The sequence below is a fragment of the Mobula hypostoma genome, chromosome 1 (assembly GCF_963921235.1).
Source record: "Mobula hypostoma chromosome 1, sMobHyp1.1, whole genome shotgun sequence".
NCBI classification, from domain to species: domain Eukaryota; kingdom Metazoa; phylum Chordata; class Chondrichthyes; order Myliobatiformes; family Myliobatidae; genus Mobula; species Mobula hypostoma.
The window spans coordinates 95,731,800-95,756,838 of NC_086097.1; the positions used below are offsets into that span (position 1 = coordinate 95,731,800).

Genomic DNA, 25,039 nt, shown 5'->3' on the forward strand with positions numbered 1-25,039 from the left:
TCCATATAGGTCAGTGACAGCTGTGCCGTACTCATTCAGACTCGAAGGTGAATCCCTGAATACTATCCAGTCCACCGATTCAAAGCAGTCCTATAAGTGCTCCTGTGCCTCCCTGGTCCAAACCTTCTTGGTCCTCACAACTGGTGCTGCAGTCTTCAGTCTCTGCCTATACTCAGGGAGTGGCAGTACGGCCAGGGGATCAGACTTCCCAAAGTGTGATGTGGGATAGCACGGTAAGCATTCTTTATGGTGGTGTAACAGTGGTCCAGTGTGTTGGTTCCTCTGTTACTACAGGTGATTTGTAGGCCATAGTTATTCAGAGACATTTTCAAGCTGGCCTGGTTAAAACCCCCCAGAATAGTAGAGAAGGCATCAGGGTGCACAGTTTCATGCCTGTTGATTACATTGCTCAGTTTACCTAGAGCTTGTTTGACATTGGCCTGTGGAGGGATGCACACCGTTACCAAGGTGACAGCTGAAAACTCCCGCAGCAGATAAAACGGACGACTCTTGATTGCGAGATGTTCCAGGTCGGGTGAGCAGGACTGGGACAGCACCACCACGTTTGTGCACCACGAGGAGTTGATCATGGAGTGTACTCCAGCTCCTGTCTTTGAAAGACTCAGCAGCCCCATCTTGGCAGCGAATGGTGAAGCAACCCCCTATGTTTCGATGCACACGTAATAAGTAATTCTGAATCGGAAGTCTACAGATCCCAAATTACTGCTGTATCACTGAGTCTGGAATGGCGGGGATATCCAAGACTCCGTGAAATGAAAACTAGGTCCTACTGCCGCTCTAGTACAGCCATCTTGCTCTAAGATCATTGACTTTATTGACCAAAGACTATACATTTACCAGCACGATAGTAGGGAAAGCTGGAAGATCATCTCCTTCAACAAAATTTTTGAACCAGTGCAGCATCCTCTCTTCTGCTGGAACCCACAATAGCAACCAGAGACTGCCGTTTGAGACTCAACAACTTTGGGTACCAATAGATATTTTAATCACCTTAAAACGATGTTACATACTGTATTTTCCATGACTGCAGCTGTGGATTTCAGCTGCAGCCCCCTAAAACGGGAATATTTGATGATTTCCATCAGAGCTGCTCACATGAGTCACCTTCTTAATCATAAGATCACAAGATACAGCAGCAGAATTAGGCCATTTGGCCCATCGAGTCTGCTCCACCATTTCATCATGGCTGATCCAATTTTCCTCTCAGCCCCAATCTTTTGCCTTCTCCCTGAATCCCTTCATGCCCTGACCAATCAAGAATCAATCAATCTCTGCCTTAATCATTTAAACACATAAACACTTGGCTTTCCACGGCTGCCTGTGGCAAAGAATTCCTCAAGTTCACCACTCTTTGGAAGAAGAAATTCCTCCTCATCACCACTCTAAAAAGAAGCCCCTTTATTCAGAGACTATGTCCTCTGGTCTTAGACACTCCCATCATAGGAAACATCCTCTCCACATCCACTCCATCAAGACCTTTCACCATTCGATAGGTTTCAATGACATCACCCTTCATTCTTCTGAATTCCAGTGAATACAGGCCATCAAATACTCTTCATATGACAAGCCATTCAATTCTGGAATCATTTTCGTGAATCTCCTTTGAACCCTCTCTAGTTTCAGCACATCCTTTCTAAGATAACGGCCCAAACCTGCTGACAATACTCCAAATGAGGACTTAGCAATGCTTTATTAAGTTTCAACATTACATCTTTGCTTTTATATTCTAGCCCTCGAGCTGAATGCTAACATTGCATTTACCCTCCTCACCCCAGCCTTAGCCTGCAAATAAACCTTTAGGGAATCCTACACAAGGACTCCCAAGTCTCTTTGCACTTAGGTTTTTTTTTGTATTTTCTCACCATTTAGAAAATGGCCAACCCTTTCATTTCTTCTACCAAATTGTATGACCATACACTTCCTGACACTGTATTCCATCTGCCATTTCTTTGCCCATTCTCCTAATCTGTCTAAGTCCTTCTTCTAGCCTCTCTCCTTCCATAAAACGACCTCCCCCCTCCTCCTATCTTCATATCGCCTGCAAACTTTGCAAGAAAGCCATCAATTCCATCATCTAAATCATTGACATATGATGTAAAAAGAATTGGTCCCAACACAGACCCCTGTGGAACACCACTACTCGCTGGCAGCCAACCAGAAAAGGTTCCCTTTATTCCCACTCTCTGCCTCCTTCCAATCAGTCACTGCTTTATCCATGCTTGAATCTTTCCTGTAATACCATGGGCTCGTAGCTTGTTAAGCTGACTCATGTGTGGCACCTTATCAAAGGCCTTCTGAAAATCCAAGTACACAACATCAACCGATTCTCCTTTGTCTATCCTGCTTGTTATTTCCTCAAGGAGTTCCAACAGAGTTGTCAAGCAAGATTTTCCTTTGAGAAAACCATGCTGACTTTAGCCTATTTTATCATGTGCCTCCTATTATGCTGAAACCTCATCCTTAATAATCGACTCCAACATCTTCCCAACCACTGAGGTCAAACTAACAGGCCTATAGTTTCCTTTCTTCTGCCTCTCTCTTCTTGAAGAGTGGAGTGACATTTGCAATTTTCCAGTCTTCCAGAACCATTCCAGAATCTAGTGATTCTTGAACGATCATTACTATGCCTCCACAATCGCTTCAGCCACCTCTTACAAAACTCTGGAGTGTACGTCATCTGGTCCAGGTGACTTCATCTACTTTCAAACCTTTCAGTTTGCCAAGAACCTTCTCTCTAGTTAGGTCACACGTTTCATGCCCCGCTGATACCTGGAACTTCGACCATACTGGTAATGTCTTCCACAGTGAAGACAAATACAAATTAATTATTCAGTTCATCTGCCATTTCATTGTCCCACATTACTACTTCTCCAGGATCATTTTCCAACAGTTCCATATCCACTCTTGCCTCTCTCTTACACTTTATATATCTGAAGAAAATTTTGATGTCCACTTTAATAGTACTGGCCAGCTTACTTTCACATTTCATCTTTGCCTTCTTAATTACTTTTTTAGTTGCCTTCTTTTGGTTTTTAAAAGCTTCCCAATCCTCTAACTTCCCAATAATATTTGGCCTATTATATGCCCTCTCTTTAGGTTTTATGTTGGCTTTGACTTGTTTGCCACAGTTGTGTCATCTTTCCTTCAGGATACTTCTTCCTCTTTGGGATATATACATCCTGCACCTTCTGAATTGCTTCCAGAAATTCCAGCCATTGCTGCTCTGCCATCATCCCTGCCAGTGTTCTTTTCTAATCAATTCTGGCCAACTCCTCTCTCATGCCTCAGTAATTCCCTTTAGTCCACTGTAATACTGATAAATATGACTTTAATTTCTCCTTCTCAAATTTCAGGGTAAATGTGATCATATTATGATCACTTCTCCTAAGGGTTCTTTTACCTTAAACTCTCTAATCAATTCCGGTTCATTGCACAACACCCAATCCAGAATACCTGATCCTCTAGCGGGCTCAACCATGAGTTGCTCTCAAAAGCCATCTTATAGGCACTCTAGAAATTCCCCCTCCTGTAATCCGGCACCAACCTGATTTCCCAATCTACATGCATATTGAAGTCCCCCGTGACTATTGTAACATTGCCCTTTTTAACATGCGTTTTCTATCTCCCATTGTAATTTGTAGGCTGCATCCTTACTACTGTCATCAGGGTCTTTTTATCCATAAGACCATAAGACAAAGGAGCAGAAGTCAGCCATTCGGCCCATCGAGTCTGCCCTGCCATTTTATCATGAGCTCATCCATTCTCCCATTTAGTCCCACTCTCCCACCTTCTCACCATAACCTTTGATGCCCTGGCTACTCAGATACCTATCAATCTCTGCCTTAAATACACCCAATGACTTGGCCTCCACTGCTGCCCGTGGCAACAAATTCCATAGATTCACCACCCTCTGGCTAAAAAAAATTTCTTCGCATCTCTGTTCTGAATGGGTGCCCTTCAATCCTTAAGTCATGCCCTCCCCCATCACGGGAAACAACTTTGCCACATCTACTCTGTCCATGCCTTTCAACATTCAAAATGTTTCTATGAGGTCCCCCCTCATTCTTCTAAACTCCAAGGAATACAATCCAAGAGCGGACAAACGGTCCTCATATGTTAACCCTCTCATTCCCGGAATCATTCTAGTGAATCTTCTCTGTACCCTCTCCAACGTTAGCACATCCTTTCTTAAATAAGGAGACCAAAACTGCCCACAGTACTCCAAGTGAGGTCTTACCAGCACCTTATAGAGCCTCAACATCACATCCCTGCTCCTATACTCTATTCCTCTAGAAATGAATGCCAACATTGCATTTGCCTTCTTCACCACCGACTCAACCTGGAGGTTAACCTTAACGGTATCCTGCATGAGGACTCCCAAGTCCCGTTGCATCTCAGAACTTTGAATTCTCTCCCCATTTAAATAATAGTCTGCCCGTTTACTTCTTCTACCAAACTGCATAACCATACACTTTCCAACATTATATTTCATTTGCCACTTCTTTGCCCATTCTTCTAATCTATCCAAATCTCTCTGCAGACTCTCTGTTTCCTCAGCACTACCGGCCCCTCCACCTATCTTTGTATCATCAGCAAACTTAGCCACAAAGCCATCTATTCCATAATCCAAATCGTTGATGTACAACGTAAAAAAAAGCGGCCCAAACACAGACCACTGTGGAACACCACTGGTAACTGGCAGCCAACCAGAATAAGATCCCTTTATTCCCACTCTGTTTCCTGCCAATCAGCCAACGCCCTATCCACGTATATAACTTTCCCGTAATTCCATGGGCTCTTATCTTGTTAAGTAGCCTAATGTGTGGCACCTTGTCAAAGGCCTTCTGAAAATCCAAATATACAACATCCATTGCATCTCCCTTGTCTAGCCTACTTGTAATTTCCTCAAAAAATTGTAATAGGATTGTCAGGCAGGATTTTCCTTTAAGGAAACCATGCTGAGTTCTGCCTATCTTGTCATATGCCTCCAGGTACTCTGTAACCTCATCCTTGACAATCGACTCCAACAACTTCCCAACCACCGATGTCAAGCTAACAGGTCTATAATTTCCTTTTTGCTTCCTTGCCCTTTCTTAAATAGCAGAGTGACATTTGCAATCTTCCAGTCCTCCGGAACCATGCCAGAATCTATCGACTTTTGAAAGATCATCGCTAATGCCTCTGCAATCTCCACAGCTACTTCCTTCAGAACACGATGGTGCATTCCATCTGGTCCGGGAGATTTATCTACCTTTAGACTATTCAGCTTCCTGAGTACTTTCTCTGTTGTAATTGTGACTGCGCACATTTCTCTTCCCTGCCACCCTTGAGTGTCCGGTATCCTGCTGATGTCTTCCTCAGTGAAGACTGATGCAAAATACTCGTTCAGTTCCTCCGCCATCTCCTTATCTCCCATTATAATTTCTCCAGCATCATTTTCTATCGGTCCTATATCTACTCTTACCTGTCTTTTACTCATTATATACTTGAAAAAGCTTTTAGTATCCTCTTTGATATTATTTGCTAGCTTCCTTTCATAGTTCATCTTTTCCCTCTTAATGACTTTCTTAGTTTCCTTTTGTAAGCTTTTAAAAACTTCCCAATCCTCTGTCTTCCCACTAATTTTTGCTTCCTTGTTTGCCCTCTCCTTTGCTTTAACTTTGGCTTTGACTTCTCTTTTGTCAGCCACGGTTGCATCCTTTTTCCATTCAAAAATTTCTTCTTTTTTGGAATATACCTGTCTTGCACCTTCCTCACTTCTTGCATAAACTCCAGCCACTGCTGCTCTGCCGTCCTTCCCGCCAGTGTCCCTTTCCAGTCAACTTTGGCCAGTTCCTCTCTCATGCCACTATAATTTCTTTTACTCCACTAAAATACCGACACATCGGATTTCAGCTTCTCTTTTTCAAATTTCACAGTGAACTCAATCATGTTATGATCACTGTCTCCTAAGGGTTCCTTCACCTCAATCTCTCTAATCACCTCCGGTTCATTACACAATACCCAATCCAGTACAGCCGATTCCCTAATGGCCTCAACAACAAGCTGTTCTAAAAAGCCATCTCGCAGATATTCTACAAATTCTCTCTCTCGAGATCCAGTTCCGACCTGATTTTTCCAATCCACTCGTATGTTAAAATCCCCCACAATTATCATAACACTGCCCTTCTGACAAGCCTTTTCTATTTCCAGTTGTAATTTGTAGTCCACATCACTGCAGCTGTTTGGAGGCCTGTACATAACTGCCATCAGGGTCCTTTTACCCCCACGATTTCTTAGCTCAACCCATAAAGATTCTGCACCTTCCGATCCAATGTCACCTCTTTCTAATGATTTGATATCACTTCTTACCAATAAAGCCACGCCACCCCCTCTGCCTACCTTCCTATCCTTCCGATACACCGTGTATCCTTGGACGTTCAGCTCCCAGAGACATGCATCCTTTAGTCAGGTCTCAGTGATGGCCACAATGTCATACCTGCCAACCTGTAGCTGTTCGACAAGATCATCCACCTTATTCCTTATGCTGCGTGCATTTAAGTATAACACCTTAAGACCAGAATTTGGTACTTTTCACTTTGATTGCACTGCAACTTTATTGCACTGCAACTCATCCCAATGGCTACAAATTTGCCCCATCACCTGCCTGTCTTTCCTGACATCTTTACTGCTCACTATCTTAGATTTATTTCTGTTTCCCCTTCCTCCGCTCTGTCATTCCGGTTCCCATCCCCCTGCCAAATTAGTTTAAACCCTCCGTAACAGCTCTATTAAACCTTCCTGCCATTTCCTTGCATTTCCTTAGCTCTATCCAGAATGATTCAACATCTTCTGACCCAACGTCACCTCTTTCCAATGTTTTGATTTCATTTTTTTTTAACCAACAGAGCAACACCACCCTCTCTGCCTTCCTGCCTATCCTTTCAATACATTGTGTATCTTTGGACATTAAGTTCCCAGCTATAATCTTTCAGCCATGATTCAGTGATGCCTACGACATCATACCTGCCAATCTGCAACTGTGCTGCAAGTTCATCTACCTTATTCCGTGTACTGCGTATATTCAGATACAACACTTTCAGTCCTGTATTCATACTTTTCGATTTTGTCGCACCATGCTCAACCTTTTGATTCCTGACTTTGAATGAGGTCTTACCGACATCTGCCTCCACAACCTCTCCACTATCTGTTCTGGCGCTCTGGTTCCCATTCCCCTGCAACTCTCGTTTAAACCCTACCGTGCAGCATTAACAAACCTTCTCGCTAGGATATTAGTCCCCCTCCAGTTCCAGAGCAAACCATCCCATCTGTACAAGTCCCAACTTTCTTTGGAAGAGAGCCCAATGATCCAAAAATCTTATGCTCTCCCTCCTAGACTATCTCCTTAGCCATCTTCCTAATTCTAGCCTCACTAGCACATGGCATGGGTAGCAATCATGAGATCACAACCTTGGAGGTCCTGCCCTTTAACTTAGCACGTAACTCCCTGAACTCCCTTTGCAGAACCTCATCACACATCCTACCCATGTCTTTGGTACCTACATGGACCACGACTTCTGGCTGTTCATCCTCCCACTTAAGAATGCTGAGGACTCAATCTGAGATATCCTAGACCCTGGTACCCAGGAGGCAACATACCACCTGGGAATCTCATTCTCACCCATACAACATCCTGCCTATTCCCTAACTAACAAATCCCCTATCACCACAGTGTTCCTCTTCTTCCCCCTTCCCTTCTGAGTCACAGAAACAGACTCAGTGCCAGACACCTGACCACTGTGATTTTCCTCTGTCACGTCCAAACACAGTATCCAAAGTGATATACCTGTTGTTGAGGGGTATGGCTACAGGGGTACTCTGTAATGGCCCCTTAACCTTTTTCTCCTTCCTGTCACCCAGTTTCCTGTGTCCCGTACGGTGGGTGTAACTAGTTGTCTATATGTACTGTATATCACCCCCTCAGCCTCCCGAATGATTCAGAGTTCATCCAGTTCCAGCTCCAGCTCCAGCTCATTAACACAGAGTGTTAGAAGCTGCAGCTGGATGCACTTTTCACAGTGGTAGTGGTCAGGGACACTGGAGGTTTCCCTGCCTCCCACATTCCACAAGAGGAGCATTGAACTACCCTGCCTGTCATCTAGATTCCCTTAGCTGAGCAGGTATAAAGAAGAGAAGGAAAAAAAACTTGAGCTTTTCTTTCCTTTGCTCTCTCTGAGTGAAACCTCTCTTTATTGAAGCCTCGAAGAGCTAAAGCCTTAAGATCACCACTCAGAGTATGTCCACTCAGACGATGGCCACCTTGCTTGCTCCTGCCTCCCTTTAATCTGCTCTTCCTAATCAACCTCAAACACTGATTGGCCACTGCTCAAAGCTCTATTATGTTGCCACGACCTGCTCCTGCCTTTTTTCCTCGGGCAGTGGACCTGATTGAAGTCCCCTCCTCTCCAAACTTCTGATGTGCAGATTGGCTGCTGGTCAAAGTTCTATGTAAAGAACAATTTACAATGGCCAATTAGCCTGTTAACTGGTACGTCTTTGGACTGTGGGAGGAAACTGGAGTACCCAGAGGATATTCATGCAGTCACGGGGAGGACATAAAGTTTCCTTATAAACAGCCACGGAATTCAACTCTGACCGTCCCGAGCTGTAATAGTGTCACACTAGCCACTGCGCTACCCTGGCACCCATGGTTTAGCAAGTGCCAGGGTTGCAGCTTTCCTGGAAGGCCCAGTTGATACAATGATAGTAATTTGGACTCTGTAGCCTTCAGACTCAGATTTATTTTTCACATGTACTATACTTCAAAATGTAGGGGCTTGTTCTGCTGTTGTTGTTCTATATGTTCTGTGTTGTTGTGACGAGCATGCTTGGGGTGCTATGCTGGCGCCAGAATAGTGGGGGCACCTTACAGGCTGCCCTGGTGCACTCTTGATTACAACTGTTTCTTCACATCATGTGGAGCGAATCTTACTCAAGCCTTGTATCTGAGGTGGTGGAGCCCTCTGAAAGAGGATGAGAAGACTCGTCAGCTGGACATTGAAGATGGTCGAAGATTTTTCAGCCTTGTCTCTTGCACTGCTTTTGGGCTACACCACCCACGTGCATCGATTGAAAATTACTTTGAATCCATGAACGTCTGTAACTTTCTCAGTTGTGTTTTCAACATTAAGTATTAACTATTTCTTTCAGAGGCCAGCAGCTTCAGTGGAGTGTTTCCAGAATGCTCTATTTTTGTTTGACTTTCATGGATTGTCCTCCCGCTGTTAATGATGCTATACAAATGGAAGTTGTCATTGAATCAAATAGTTCTGGTGAATGCCCATCTGGAGAAATGATACGGGAGAGTTGTCTTCAGATTCTTGGGGCACTGAAACAACTCTAGATCAGGAAAGTATGAGAGGAAAACTGGGAACATTGTGTTGGAAAGGGAGTAATTACAAGGAGAAAAACAAATGCAGTTTAGTCTGTTGATGAAAATTGTTTTACGATAATTAAAGAATTTTATTTGTAGCTTTAAATAGATTTGAACAATTTTTGCTAATTATTTGTCACTGCTTTGAATCTACAGTTCCTATTTTCTTTCACTGTGCATTTTAAGTGGGGTCTAGGAACCAAGAAAAAAAGTTTGGGTACCACTGACCTAAACTTTCATTTTCACTGCCATTTGAAGACAAGCCTGACAATAAATAAAGCTTAAAAATTCCATAATTGACTTTTTATTATTTTTTAAATTACATACAGGGGCTATCAGTTGGAATACTGGGTCCAAGAAATTGTTCTTCTTCATCTTAATGGCATTAAAATAGGCATATGAATCAGCCTTATCCTACAAAGATCACAATCTTCAATTGTGAGGTTTACATGCGGTGTTACTAAGTTTCCTGTACAATGGCTAGCTGTTTCCACACTGAACTAATCAAACAGTCAATGGCAATTTCTCACATCTGCCAACACTTAGCATTGCAGATGCTATCTCAACACCCAACTCTCAAAGGGAAATACCACAATATAAGCAGCATTCTTTTAGCCACAGGGAATTGTTGCTGCTACATAAATGGACTCTGCAATGATGGATCGGGTTGGGACAATGCACTAGGGAGTCAGAAGGAGATGGAACAGCTAATAAGGAACTGTGCGCACAGAAGGCATGTTCTTTCGACAAAGGGATTAAAGAGAGCCTCCACCCCACCTGCAAGGCAGGAAACCATCAGGAAGATTTCTATAAGGAATTATACTACCTGAATGTAGTTTATAAAACGTTTGCACTTAAGGGAGATTTGTCAAGCCAGTGAAATATTTGTTTTCCCTGCTGTGGAAGAAAAAGTAGATGAATCCTCACTTCCTTGAGAATGGAGTTTGGGTGACCCCCTCCCTCCACTGTAATTTGATGTTATAGAATTGAGAACATTAACCTCTATGGCCAAGGGAACCCAGGCAAATATGTCTGCGAGTGGTGGGAGGTCGCAGGCTGAGTGAAGACAAAGAAATCAGTTTGAGCTCTGGCTATCCAGTGTGACCTGCATGTGACACAAAACCCACCTTGCTATTCTCTGAAATATCTGATGCAGGACATCCACGAACAAAACAAAAAATAAATAAAAACAGCAGGACACAACAAAGGAGAATTTTACTGCAAAGAAACTGATTCCTTATTCCCAACCAGTGCCTGTTGTTCTTCACTCGAGCCTTGCTCAACCTTCACTATACTTTGACAACATATGGCTTTACTTCATTGCAAGTTTGAGGAGATTTGGTATGTCACTAAAGACTCTGGCAAGTTTCTACAGATGTACTGTGGACAGCATTCTGATTGGTTGCATCAATTGTATGGAGGGGCCACTGCACAGCCTCAAGAAAAGCTGCAGAAGATTCTAGACTCAGCTGCTCCATCATGGGCACCAGCCTCCCCACCAGCGAAGACATCTTCAAAAGGCAATATCCATCATTAAGGACCCTCACCATCTGGGACATGCCTCTTCTCGTCACTATCATCAGGGCTAAGGTTCAGGAACCTGAGGATGCACACTCAGTGTTTTAGAAACAGCTTCTTCCCCTCTGTTTCAGAACGGTCCATGAACCCATGAAAACAACCTCACTATTTTGCTGTTTTTGCACTATTTATCATTTTTTTCTATTTCTTGTTGTAACTTTTTATGTTTTGCACTGAAATGCTGCTTCTTCAAATTTCATGTCAGATATAATAAACCTGATTCTGATTACATCTGCGATGTTCTCATGCCTTGTCAATGTGAAGTAATTGTTAATCAGAATGCTAACAGCCCATCACATAATTGGACAACAGACTTTTCTTGGGCTGTGGGGGACTCTGGATAGAGGTAGTATCTTTGATGTCTGGCAGCTGCACTCTACCTTGTAGCATGGACAGACATTACTGGTCCTCATCCATCTCCTAAATCTCTAGCGTCCGCCTCCAAGTGGCACACCCTGGTACGCCACTTCAGCTGGTGGGCTATACAACGCGAGGGGGTGGTGTTAACATGGCACCACTGGGCAAAGGACCTCGTCGACAAAGTCACCAGCCAGGGTGGACGAGGTCCCTGAAGAAATACAATGGCCGTGTGTTTGAGACCAAAGCAAGCCACCTAGTTGGAGAACATTGGCTGTGGTCTGGCCTGGAGAGGGATGGCTGCCACCAGGCCTCACTAGCCCAAGACATTCAAAAGCACCCCTATGACCCATATGCAGGTTGCGGGATCTGAACCAAACGTTTTTATTCAGGGCATTGCAGGATATGGACCAGTGGCTTGTAAGCAGAGACTAGAAACGCATTAGTCAGAATGTAGTTCATTGGATGACCTGGGTGGAAAACTCAAAGATAATTTCTGTTTCTATGATCCAGACACAGTAACCATTAATGAAGCACACCTGATACCCTTGGCAATAATTTATATCCAAGCTACCATCCAGAGGAGGAAAGTTTCACTGCAAACTACTTACAAAGTCCTGCTGAATGTCTTCAAAGTCTTTTCCATACTTCTCCAGTGCTTCTTCAAACAGGCTGGCCTCTGAAGCAGACCACTCCTCCATTTCATCCCGACAAAGCACTGGGCCACCCTGAGGGACCAGCGCAGAGATGGCCTGCGAGACCTCATAGGTACTTTTGTACAGGGTTTCCATGGCATGAAACTGTGATGAAGGAAAAGAAGAAATTCTCAAATAAAAGGCCTCACACTGCTCGGATGAGCTCTGCTTTTCACCAGACACAACCCCAAAAGCTCTGTACAGTTCCAAACCCATTCTACTAAAGAGGACAGTCATAAACATGTTGAAGAGCTTCTCCTTTATTATTGGTCAATAGGCAAAAAGAGTAACATTGAAGGTTTTGTGATTGGTGATGCTTTACTGTCAGGTATGGTTCTGGGACAGGAGATTGTAGATTAAAGTCCTATTCCAGAGGATCGATCACAATGTTGGCAGATATTCTTGTACTTTAATGTTGATGCATCCATCTTGCAACTGAGGTATTAAACCAAAGTCTAGTCTGCTTTCATGGAAAGATGTTAGAAATCGCACAGGTAATATTATAGAAAAGAAAAGGATTTCTGTATCATATTTACGCCCTCAAGCAACATGAAGAACATACCTACCCTCGATAGGACCAAATCTTCAACAAAGACAGAATCACCGGTGATCAACATTCTACCATATATATTCTCAGGAAAACAAAATGAATTACTGAAGTGAAGTTGTGTAGCGACGGCCAGTGCAGGGGCAGGAGATCTGTGAGAACAGCAGCACAGACAACAGAGGCTGAATGGAAGGAACGCTGGAGGGGACCAACTCCACAGGGTCTTGTCTGGGCATCTGGCTACTAGAGGGGATTGACTGCAGGGGGTCACGACTAGAGGTTACACTGGGAGCAGGAGGAAGGCAAGACTGACCAGACAAGAGCAGATCGAGAGGGGTCAGCAGTGTTTCTCTGATCCTTTGGGTTCTTCCGGAGCTCAAGAATGGTGAGGAGTTTAAATTCTGAACAACCGCTTATTTCAAAGTTTAAACAAATGTACAAATACTAGCAAACTAAGTGAAGAGCTGAGCAACAAAGATGGAGAAGATGAAAAGGAGAAGATAAAGACAAAAATGACACCTCTGAAAAATTCCTCACCTTTTATAATAAATAACAGAAAGTTTCTTAGATAAGAATAAACCAATCAATGGTTGCACAATTACATCACATGGGTAGTATACTAACACTTAACCAATGAAAAATGAGAAAAGTGATAGCTGCTATACTGCTTTCTGCCAGTAAGTGGGAACGAACCTCCACATACTGTGAAAAATACATGAGTTTGTTAAAAAAGTACAAATGATTAAACATTGACTTTAGTGTTACATTAATTCATCTAATATCTTATAAAAAGTATTAAAAAAGTAGATTCAAACAGCAGAGAGGGGAGAGTGAACAGCTACATGAAGCATCATTCTACAGCTCTGCTTGATAGAGGATTGATTATGTTTCCTCAAGTTTTCAGGAGATTTACTTTTAAACAGTCGAGGCATGTTGTACAGAAACAGGCCCTCTGGTTCAGCATGTCCATCCCCTTCAAACGTGTGAGGTTATAAAGGAAGAATGAAGGTAAATTCAGGTAACTAAAAGGCCCTATCGAGCATGAGAACATGCAGATGATGCTCATCTCCTGTAAAGAGATGGATTAATTATCTGCTCCATCATTAAAGTAATATTAATTAATATGACTGTCAATCTCCATTCAAGATCAATGAGTTGTCTGAAGAAAGGAAACTACACTGGAGTTGGGCTGAGGTTGAAATTGAGGCATTTTATTGGAAAATTTATTTTGTTGATATGATTTCAATCTTTCCTTTTTTAAAAATATGTAACGGAACAGTGTAAATTTATTTGTCTGTCATTTCTCCTTTTCTTTTCTGAGTCAGTAAGGGAAAACATTGAGGAAGCTTTATTAGAACTCTAATCAATATTCTAAGCGGGTCTGAAGGGACAGTGCCAGTGCTCAGCAAGCTGCTCGGTGACGTTTACTCGTCTCTGTGCTGAACGCAGCCTCTGGCCTGCAACTAACGGGTTTCTGATGGGCTGCAGTGGCTGTGGGTTCACTCTCGTGGACTTCAGCTCTGAATGTCATTTGTTTACTTTTATTGTTTGCATGATTGGTTTTGTTTTCTGCACCTTGGGGGTTTGACGTTCCTTTTTTTAAAATGGGTTCGATTGGGTGTCTTTGTTTCGTGGCTGCCTGTAAGGAGACAAATCTCAAGGCTGTATGTACTGTACATACTTCGAACTTTGATAAACCGCGCCCGACAACAGGGATTCCCTCAATGTGACATCATGATTTAAACCTGGATTCTTGTGCACAAGTTCCTGAATAATGTGCTACCCCAGTGGCTGAGTGGGATTGGAATCCACCAGCTGAAACTACAGGCAATGTGGTGAGAACAGAATGGTCAGCAGGAAGGCCCTTTATACAATGGGACACCATGCATTGTGTCTTACCTGGGTGATATCCCTGGATGCAGCTGCCGCACTCATGTGCAAGCTGGGCTGTCTCACCGAACTACTGCAGTCCAAAGCACGGGCAAACGTTCCGACAGAGCTAGACAGCACCAGAGACGGTTACATATCAAAGTCAAGTTTATCGTCAAATGTCCAAGCGCACAAATGCACATATGCAATGAAAAAACTTGCAGCAGCATCACAGACGCAACATTCGCAAGTATGAATTCAACAGGAATCAAACACAATTAGAGCAGAGAGCACAAGGATCATTGCACTCCAAAATGGTTATGGAGTGATCAGAGTTGTGAAGTTTGCTTCAAAAAAAGAATGGCTGAAGGGAAATAGCTGCTCCTGAACGTGGTGGTGTGGGACTCCAGGCTTCTGTACCTCCTGCCCAATGGCAGCATGGCATCCCAGCTGCTTATTTGGGTCATACTGTGGAACGCAGGTACAGTAGTTATCTCACCGCCCCAATTACCCAGGTTCCACTATGACCTCTAGAGTTACATGATCCTGTTTCCTCTGAGACTTGATGGGCTTCCCTCCCCCCACCCCTACATCGGCCAGTAAGCGAATAGACTTCTCTCCCCCCATCTTCCCACCCCGTGCTGCAGTTTCCCCACCCCTACGCCGGTCAGTAAGCAAATAGACTTCCCTCCCCCCATCTTCCCACCCTGTGCTGCAGTTTCCTCACCCCTACACCGGTCAGTAAGCTAATGGGCCATTGTAAATGATCTAGTCCAGGTGCCTGGTATGACAATCGGGTGCAGGTTATTAGTGGCCATCTATGCATGAATAATGTACAGGGAAATATGGGTGCATAGATGGTTAGCATAGACTAGATAGGTGAAATGGGCTCTTACATCATAAAGAAATATGAAAAATAGCTTCATTTGGGTTTAATCTACACATTGCTTCCTGTTGGTGTGAGTGATTCCAAACTAATGCTAAAGTTGTCAGTTCAAACAGCTTGCCAAACTGCCCTCTTCACCACAATTCCAAATTTGGCAGGGCATTGCAGTGGTCTCCATTCTCTTCATGGATACTTCCTTGAATAAATGTTAATTAGTTTTAATAAATAACAATGTAAACATAGCTTAAGCATGTTTCTCTAGCTTTTGAGCTACCTATTATGAAGGTCACTGTGTGCCCAAAGTCCTGTTTAATAGAAAAATTTTATCACAGAATGAGATGTTGCAATATCTCTTAATGAGCAAATACATGGATTGATATTCCGACCGTCACTGACTGATGCATAATCATATTATTAAATACATGGACCAAATCTAGTAACAATGTGATTACCAGCCCTAAGCCTACAATCCCTACTTGGACGAGATAATTACTTTTGCAACTGTACCAGCAATAAAGGGTTCTGTGGACAGCAGCTCGCCCAAGTGTTCAGAATCAGAATCAGATTTAATAACATTGGCATATGTTGTGAAATGTACTGCTACGTGGGAGCAGTACAGTGCAATACATAATAAACTGTAAATTACAGTAAGTGTATGTACATTAAAAAAGTTAAGTAAGCACTGCAAAAAGAGAAAACGGGGTAGTGAGGTAGTGTTCATGGGTTCAACGTCCATTCACAAATCTGAGGGACAGAGGGGCAGAAGCTGTTCTTGAATTGTTGAGTGTGTGCCTTCAGGCTCCTGTACCTCTTTGCTGATGGTAGCAATGAGAAGAGGGTATATTGTGGGGTATGGCGGTGGGGGGGGGGGAGGGTCCTTAATGAAGGATGCTACCTTTTTAAGGTGTTACTCCTTGAAGGTGTCCTGGATGCCGGGGGCCTATGACGGAGGTGACTGAGTTTACAACTTCCTGTAGCTTATTTCGATCCTATGCAGTGTCCCCCCCCCCCCCATCATCACCACCATCTCAATCCGCCGCATACCAGTCAGAACGCTCTCCACAGTACACCTCTCGAAATGTGTGAGTGTCTTTGGTGACGTACCAAACCTCCTCAAACTCCTAATGAAATATGCCGTGCCTTCTTGTAACTGCATCAATAACGTTGGGCCCAGGATATTCATTAGAGTTTTTCATTACGTCAACAACACTCACAAAGAAGCAATCACGAAACTGGTAACATAGAGATTACCAGCTCTCAGCCTACAATCCCTTCTTGGACAGGATGACCACTCTTGTAACTGCACCACAGTGAAAGGGCTCTGTGATTAGCAGCTCACCCAAGTGTTATTCAGAACATACTCAACACTCACCGAGCAACAACTAGGAACTGGTCAATCTGCTTGTCTGTCAGTGGAGTGTCCCCATCCCAGACCTTGGCTTCCATTTCAGCTTGATCTCTTCCATCCTCCTCTCCTGTAAGCCAAGAAAGACAACAGTGACAAATACCCACCCAGACCAAAGCATCAGGCATCAGGGGGTTGAAAATCAACCAACAGGCATTATCTGTGACACTTGCAAAAAGAATCGTTGAATTGGTTAAAGAGGCAGTCAACAGAGGAGAGGGTAAGTTTCATCATCCATTCAAGGGACGACCTGCGGACCTCCTTCACGTCCCTGGACCTCCTGAAGTTTAGGGCACAAGGCAAGGAAAGGCCACTGCAAAATGCAGCTGTCATTTTTAGCAGCACATCAATGCAGTGCAGACTGGTTCAATTAGCAGCACTGCCACATCTGGAGCAGAGAGAAGGTTCACGCCCCACTCAAGGACCGGAGGGCAAAAATGCCAGCTGAATCAAGGTTTTCCATGTTGGAGCATTCAACTTTCACGAGGTGTGTTAAATCAAGACCCAGTCTGATCCCCCAACCAGACAAAATCCCATGGCACAATTTCACAGTAGAGCAGGGGAGTTATCCCTCAATCCATGGAGAGAAAAACATCACAGAAATGGGACTTTTGGCCCATCATGTCCATGCTGACCCTTTTGTTCATCTACAATATATTAATTCTGTTTTCTCACATTAGCATCATATTTTCTCCTTTTTGTGTCTGTGTAACAGTGATTATATCTGATTCCTCCATCTCCTCCACCTGGGTGTCCCAGATGTAGACCACCCTATGTAACATAACCTACCACTCTGATCCCTTTTAATACCCCTTTCTTCTCACTCAGGAGAAATGTGCAGATTTCACACAAAGCATACTAAAGTGTTACAATCCCTTCAAAAATTCAATCATTTCTCACCATGTCACAATATCAAATTTGTGAATGGGCAGTTAAAATGAACTCAATGGTCTGTCCAGTCACACTGAAGCCAAGAGGTCACACATCTCAAGTTCAATATGTCTAATAAAGGGAAAGAGCAAAGGAATGAGCCCAGGTTTTTACAGACACACTTTTTAAGACAACAAGTAGCTTACACTATCCAGCTACAGATGTCTTCAGGGAAACACAATTACTCTCAGTAGGGGTGGGGGAGGATTGGTTTCAGAAGAGTTTCTTTGAGACAGCAGTGGGACTTAGCTGATTTTGTAGGAGACTCTAAGTTTAGAAGAGAGATTTTGATCAAGTAATCAGTATCAACGATTCCTCCTCAATTAATTTATTGAGGAATTAGTCAATGTAGTTAGACCCAAGCAGTCTTGATGCTGTAAAATGCTGCACACACTTGGTGGGTCCGATGGCAAGTCGTGAGATGTTTTGACCCCTTGGTGGGCCCATTGCCACATGTGGGAATGTTTACCGGTTAACTTCACCGACCTTCTTTCAGGAGGTCTGTAATGTCTGCTTGGTACTGGGGGCCGATACGAATCTCTCCCTTATCTGCCAAAAGAGTCTTCAGTTGTGGATCGTAGACCAGTGAATAAAAAAATGCATCCTGCAGGGAAGAGAATCGAAGAGAGTCACTCACTTCAAGCTCAGTTAAGGTTGCCTTAGAATTTGAAAAGGACAAATATGGTAGATAAACAGTGATCCCAACGTCCAACAACTGAAATTTCAACAGCAGTTGGACGTATATGTTGACTTCCTTCTAAGGACGTGTGCCAGAAAATACATTCCAGATTAGGATTAACTATGAATAAAGCTCCCTCCAACCCAACAAGCAATCCCACAGTAGATATCCTGTGGGATTGCTCCTCTGACCTGCTGCGAGGGAAGTTCTAACCATCTGTGCTAGGGCCTCTGCAGTTTCTGCACTTGCCTCCCACAGGGTCCGAGGGAACACTTTGTCAGGCCCTGCAGATTTATCCACCCTAATTCACCTCAAGACAGCAAGCACCTCCGCCTTTGTAATCTGCATCACTCCCAGATGAGCTCAACATCTTTTCTGCACAGTTTGAAAGGGAGAATAAAACTGCACCTGTGCAAATCCCTGCAGCATCTGGTGGGAGAGGAAGTCAAGGAAACACACACCAGTCCTCATGGAGAAAACATAAGAAGTAGGAGCAGGAGTTGGCTATCTGGCCCATCGAGCCCGCTCTGCCATTCAACAAGATCATGGCTGATCTGACCATGGACTCATCTCCACCTACCTGCCTTTTCCCCATAACCCTTAATTCCCCTACTCTGCAAAAATCTATCCAACCTTGCCTTAAGTATATTTACTGAGGTAGCTTCCACTGTTTCATTGGGCAGAGAATTCCACAGATTCATTAGTCTTTGGGAAAAGCAGTTCCTCCTCGTCTCCATCCTAAATTTACTCCCCCGAACCTTGAGGCTATGTCCCCAGTTCTAGTCTCACCACCCAGTGGAAACAACATTCCTACCTTTATATTATCTATCACTTTCATAATTTTATATGCTTCTATAAGATTTCCTCTCATTCTTCTGAATTCCAGCGAGTACCGTCCCAGGCAACTCAATCTCTCCTCGTAGTCTAACACCCTCACATCTGGAATCAACCTGGTGAGCCTCATCTGCACTGCCTCCAAAGCCAGTATATCCTTCCTCAAGTAAGGAGACCAGAACTGCACACAGTACTCCAGATGGGGTCTCACCAGTACCCTGTACAGTTGCAGCACAATCTCCCTGCTGTTAAATTCAATCTCTCGAGCAATGAAGGCCAACCTTCCATTTGCCTTCTTGATAGCCTGCTACACCTGCAAACCAACCTTCTGTGATTCATGCACAAGCCCTCCCAAGACCCTCTGCAAAGCAGCATGCTGCAATTTTTTACCATTTAAATAATAATCTGATCTTCAATTTTTCCTTCCAAAGTGGATGACCTCACATTTACCAACATTGTACTCCATCTGCCAGACCCTTTCTCACTCACTTAACCTATCTATATCTCTCTGTAGACTCTCCATATCCTCTGCACAATTTGCTTTTCCACTCAATTCAGTGTCATCAGCAAACTTAGATACACGACACTCGGTCGCACTTCCAGATCGTTAATGTATATTGTGAACAGCACCAACCCCTGCAGCACACCACTCACTACAGATCGTCAACCAAAGAAACATCCATGCATCCTAACTCTCTGCTTTCTATTGGCTAACCAATCTTCTATCCATGCTAATACATCACCCCAACTGTATGCATCCTTATCTTATGGATAAGTCTTATGTGGCACCTTATCGAACACCTTCTGGAAATCCAGTAAATAACGTCCATCTGTTCCCCTCTATCCACTGCGCCCATTATATCCTCAAAGACCTCCAGTAAGTTTGTCAAACAGGAATCAGCGGTGGAAGGGTTGAACAGTTTCAAGTTCCTGGGTGTCAACAGCTTTCAAGATCTATTCTAGATCTAATATATTTAATGCAATTTCTAAGAAGACTCAGCAGTTATATTTAATCAGGAGCTTGAGGAGACTTGGTTTGACACCAAAGACTCTTGCAAGTTTCTACAGAGACACTGCGGAGAGCATTCTAACTCATTGCATCATCATCTGGTGTGGAGGTGAGAACTGGAAAAAGCTGCAGAGCATTGTAAACTCAACCAACTGCATCACGAGCACTAGCCTCCCCAGCATTGAGGATATCTTCAAAAGGCAATGCCTCAAAGAGGTGGCATCCATCATAAGGAAACCATCTCCTCTTCATTGCGACCACCAAGGAGGAGGGACAGGAGCCTGAGCACACACACTCGATGCTTTAAGAACAGTTTCTTTCCCTCCACCATCAGATTTCTGAATGGACAATGAATGCATATACACTGCCTCTATTTTTTTTTTGCTTTTTTCTTTATACTACTTGCTTAATTTAATTTTATATAGTTATTGTAATGCATAGCCTTTTACTAATATGTATGGCAATGTACTGCTGCCACAAAACAAATTTCACATCACATGCCAGTGATATTAAACCTGACTCTGACAAGATGTCACATGAGAGGTTATAAAACAAAATAGGAAAATTAGAAAAATGTATGATTTTTTTCAAATGACAGTTGAATGGTTAAGAGAGACCTGAGTGTCCTTGTACACAAATTACTGAAAGTTAACATGCAGGTACAACATGCAGTTAAGAAGGTAAATAGTGTGCTGGCTCTCTATCATTAGGGTATATGTTAAAGACAAAGCAAGTTTATCACCATACAGGTACCTGCATGATGATAAACATGTACCTTTAAGTACATGTATACACATGTGGCTTGAAAAATTTACTTGCAACTGTATCACCAGCATCTAGCATCAAATATACAATAGTCACAAAAAACACAAATTCTCCCACGTTTTTTTCAAGAATGCAATTGGAACAAAAAGCAAATTCCATTGGAGCACAAGGTGATCATAGAGTTTGAGTACTAAAGTAGAAACGCCATTGATAAAATTATATTTCAGGGGTGGCACGCTAGCGTAATGGTTAGCACAACGCTTTACAGTACAGGCGATACAGGTTTAATTCCCACTGCTGCCTGTAAGGAGTTTGCACCTCTCCCTGTGACCGTGTGGGTTTCCTCCGGGTGCTCCGGTTTCCTCCCACAGTTCAAAGACGCACTGGTTGGTAGGTTAATTAGTCATTGTAAATTATCCCGTGATTTAAGGCATCCGTTAGTCTTGCGAGACCATGGATCTGCGCCTGGAAAGTGTTCACTCTCCAGGGCACAGGCCCGAGCAAGGTTGTATGGAAGACAGGCAGTTGCCCATGCTGCAAGTCTCCCCTCTCCACGACACCGATGTTGTCCCAGGGAAGGGCAAGGGCCGAAACAGCTTGGCACCAGTGTCGTCACAGAGTACTGTGTGATTAAGTGCCTTGCTCAGGGGGACAACACGCAGCCTCAGCTGGGGCTCGAACTCACAACCTTCAGATCGCTAGTGAAATGCCTTAACCACTTGGCCACATGTCAACTTAATCCCGTGAACAGGCTAGGATTAAATCAGGGATTGCAGGGCAGCGTGGCTCGAAGGGCCGGAAGGGTTTATTAAAAACACATGAAGGCTCTGACGATACTGCATCTGGAATGTTTTATACAGATCTGGTCTCCCTACCCAAGGAAAGATTTACTTGAGAATAAAGGCATTGCAGCAAAAGTTCAGCAGATTGATTTCAGTGATGGGAGCAAAGCAGGCTCGTTGAATGACAAAAGGCAGACTGGGCCTACACACACAAGTTTAGATGCATGATTGGTGATCTCACTGAAACATTCAATATTCTCACACACCTTGAAGCTTCCTCAGGGATCTAGAACCAACGATCACAGTCGCAAAACAAAAGGTCAGCCAGATGAGAAAAACTTCATACAATGTCTTGTGAATTTCTGGCATGTTCTACACAAGAGGACTGTGGAGGCTTGGTTACTGACTATATTGGAAACAGAAATCAATCGACGTTTGGATCATAAGGGGTTATGGAATCAGTGCTGAAGCAGAAAGTTGGCTCAAATCTTACTGAATGGTGGAACTGGCAGAAGGGGTCAAGTAGCTGACTTCTGCTTCAGTTTTATTATGTATGCATTTTGAATGCTTCATCCTGGTTAGGTACAGAGTTATACCACACACACACACACACACATTTTATCAGCTACCTGGAACAGTCAATGCTCCAAGCCTACACTGGTGTCACTTTTCCTACACTACACCGATGACTGCATTGGTGCGACTTCCTTCACCCATGCGGAACTCGTTGACTTCATCAACTTTGCCTCCAACTTCCACCCTGCCTTCAAATTTACCTGGTCCATATCCGACATCTCCCTCCCCTTTCTCAATCTCACTGTCACTATCTCTGGAGACAGCTGGTATCTACTGATACCTTTTATAAACCCACTGACTCTTACAGCTACCTGGACTATACCTCTTCTCACCCTGTTAGTTGTAAAAATGCCACCCCCTTCTCTCAATTCCTCTGTCTCCGCCACACCTGCTCTCAGGATGAGGCTTTTCATTCTAGAACGAAGATGTCCTCCTTTTTCAAAGAAAGGGGCTTCCCTTCCTCCACCATCAACACTGCCCTCAACCACACCTCTTCCACTTCACGCACCCCATCCTCCCACCACCCTACCAGGGATAGGGTTCCTCTTGTCCTCACCTACTACCCCACCAGCCTCTGCATCCAGCACATAAATCTCCATGACTTCCACCATCTCCAACTGGATCCCATCACCAAGCACATCTTTTCCTCTTCCACCCTCTCCCTCACTTTCTGCTTTCTGCAGGGATCGCTCCCTACGCGACTCCCTTGTCCATTTGCCCCACCCCACTGATCTTCCTCCTGGCACTTTTCCTTGCAAGCGGAACAAGTGCTACACCTCCTCTCTCACTACCATTCAGGGCCCCAAACAGTCCTTCGAGGTGTGGCGACACTTCACCTATGAGTCTGTTGGGGTCATTTACTATATCCAGTGCTCCCGGTATGGCCCCTTGTATATTGGTGAGACTAGACGCTGATTGGGAGACTGCTTTGTTGAGAACCTACTCTCCGTCCATCAGAAAAAATGGGATCTCCCAGTGGCCACCCATTTCAATTCTACTTCCCATTCCCATTCCGATATGTCAGTCCACGGCCTCCTCTACTGTCGTGATGAGGCCACACTCAGGCTGGAGAAGCAACACCTTACGTTCCATCTGGGTAGTCTCCAACCTGATGGCATGAACATTGATTTCTCAAACTTCCAGTAATGCCCTTCCCTTCATCAATCCTCATTCCCATTTCCCTCTCTCACCTTATCTCCATGCCTGGCCATCGCCCCTATCTGGTGCTCCTCCCTCCTTTGTCTCCCATGACCTTCTGTCCTCTCGTATTAGATTCCTCCTTCTCCAGCCCTGTACCTCTTTCACCAATCAACTTCCCAGCTCTTTACTTACCCCTCACCCCTCTCAGTTTCACCTTTCACCTTGTGTTTCTTCCTCCCCTCCCCCACTTTCTAGCTCTGACTCTTCAGCATTTTTCTCTCCAGTCCTGCTGAAGGGTCTCGGCCCGAAACGTCGACTGTACTCTTTTCCATAGATGCTGCCTGGCCTGCTGAATTCCTCCAGCTTAGATTTCTAGTTTCTGCAGATTTACTCTTGTTTGTTACCAGCAAAAATGTGATGCTTTGATATAGTATATATTTCAATATCTCAACAAATATTTCAGGTTATGGACAACCATTAAACCCTCAACCATCAGGCTCTTGAACCAGAGTGGATAACTTCACCCACCCAAACTCTGAACTGATTCCACAACCTATAGACTCATTTAAGGATTCTACATCTCATGTTCTTGGTATTTATTCTTTACTTATTTTTTTGTATTTGTAGCGTTTGTTTTTTTTTTGCATATCGGTTGTTTGTCTGTCTGTTGTGGGCAGTTTTTCACTGAATCTGTTGTGCTTCTTTGTATTTACTGCAAATGCCTGCATGAAAATGAATCTCAGGGCTGTATATGGTGACATACATGTACTTTGATAATAAATTTACTTTGAACTTTGAATGGACCAGCCTAACCTGCTGCAAGTCATTGATCAAAAGTATTAGTTTAGATTCCTCCCCCCCGCTACCTTCAATGCATCCTGACCTGATGGGGGTCAAACAGTGCTACAAAACACTAACTTCTCACACCGCAGCACCAGTGCAAACGTATAGTCAAAATAGGCAGAGGAACGTAGAAACATAGAAAACCTACAACACAATACAGGCCTTTTGCCCCACAATGTTGTGTCCAACATGTCCTTAATTTAGAAAGTACATTGGGTTACCCATAGCCCTCTATTTTTCTAAGCTCCATGTACCTGTCCAAAAGTCTCTTAAAAGACCCTATTGTATCCGCCTCCACCACCGTCGCCAGCAACTCATTCCACGCACTCACCACTCTCTGCGTAAAAAAACTTACTCCTGACATCTCCTCTGTACCTACTTCCAAGCACCTTAAAACTGTGACCTCTTGTGGCAGCCATTTCAGCCCTGGGAAAAAACCTCTGGCTATCCACACAATCAATGCCTCTCATCATCTTATACACCTCTATCAGGTCACCTCTCATCCTCCGTCACTCCAAGGAGTAAAGGCCAAGTTCACTCAACCTATTCTCATAAGGCATGCTCCCCAATCCAGCAAAGTCCTTGTAAATCCCCTCGGCACCCTTCCTATAGTTTCCACATCCTTCCTGTAGTGAGGTGACCAGAACTGAGCACAAGTGGGGTCTGACTAGGGTCCTGTATAGCTGTAACATTACCTCTCAGCTCTTGAAC

At 43.9% G+C, this 25,039-nt stretch overlaps 1 protein-coding gene across 2 annotated transcripts in view; it reads right to left on the reverse strand.

Annotated features, from left to right (window-relative positions):
- mta1 (metastasis associated 1) overlaps window positions 1-25,039 on the reverse strand; it is a 169,589-nt gene that overhangs the window by 88,226 nt on the left and 56,324 nt on the right. For both annotated transcript variants that reach the window (XM_063053050.1, XM_063053040.1), the window contains exons 6-9: window positions 18,187-18,304; window positions 16,738-16,840; window positions 14,510-14,609; window positions 11,980-12,168 (exon numbers count right to left, since the gene is read on the reverse strand). In XM_063053050.1, coding sequence (XP_062909120.1) covers window positions 11,980-12,168; window positions 14,510-14,609; window positions 16,738-16,840; window positions 18,187-18,304 — 510 coding nt within the window. The remainder of the gene's footprint in view (window positions 1-11,979; window positions 12,169-14,509; window positions 14,610-16,737; window positions 16,841-18,186; window positions 18,305-25,039) is intronic.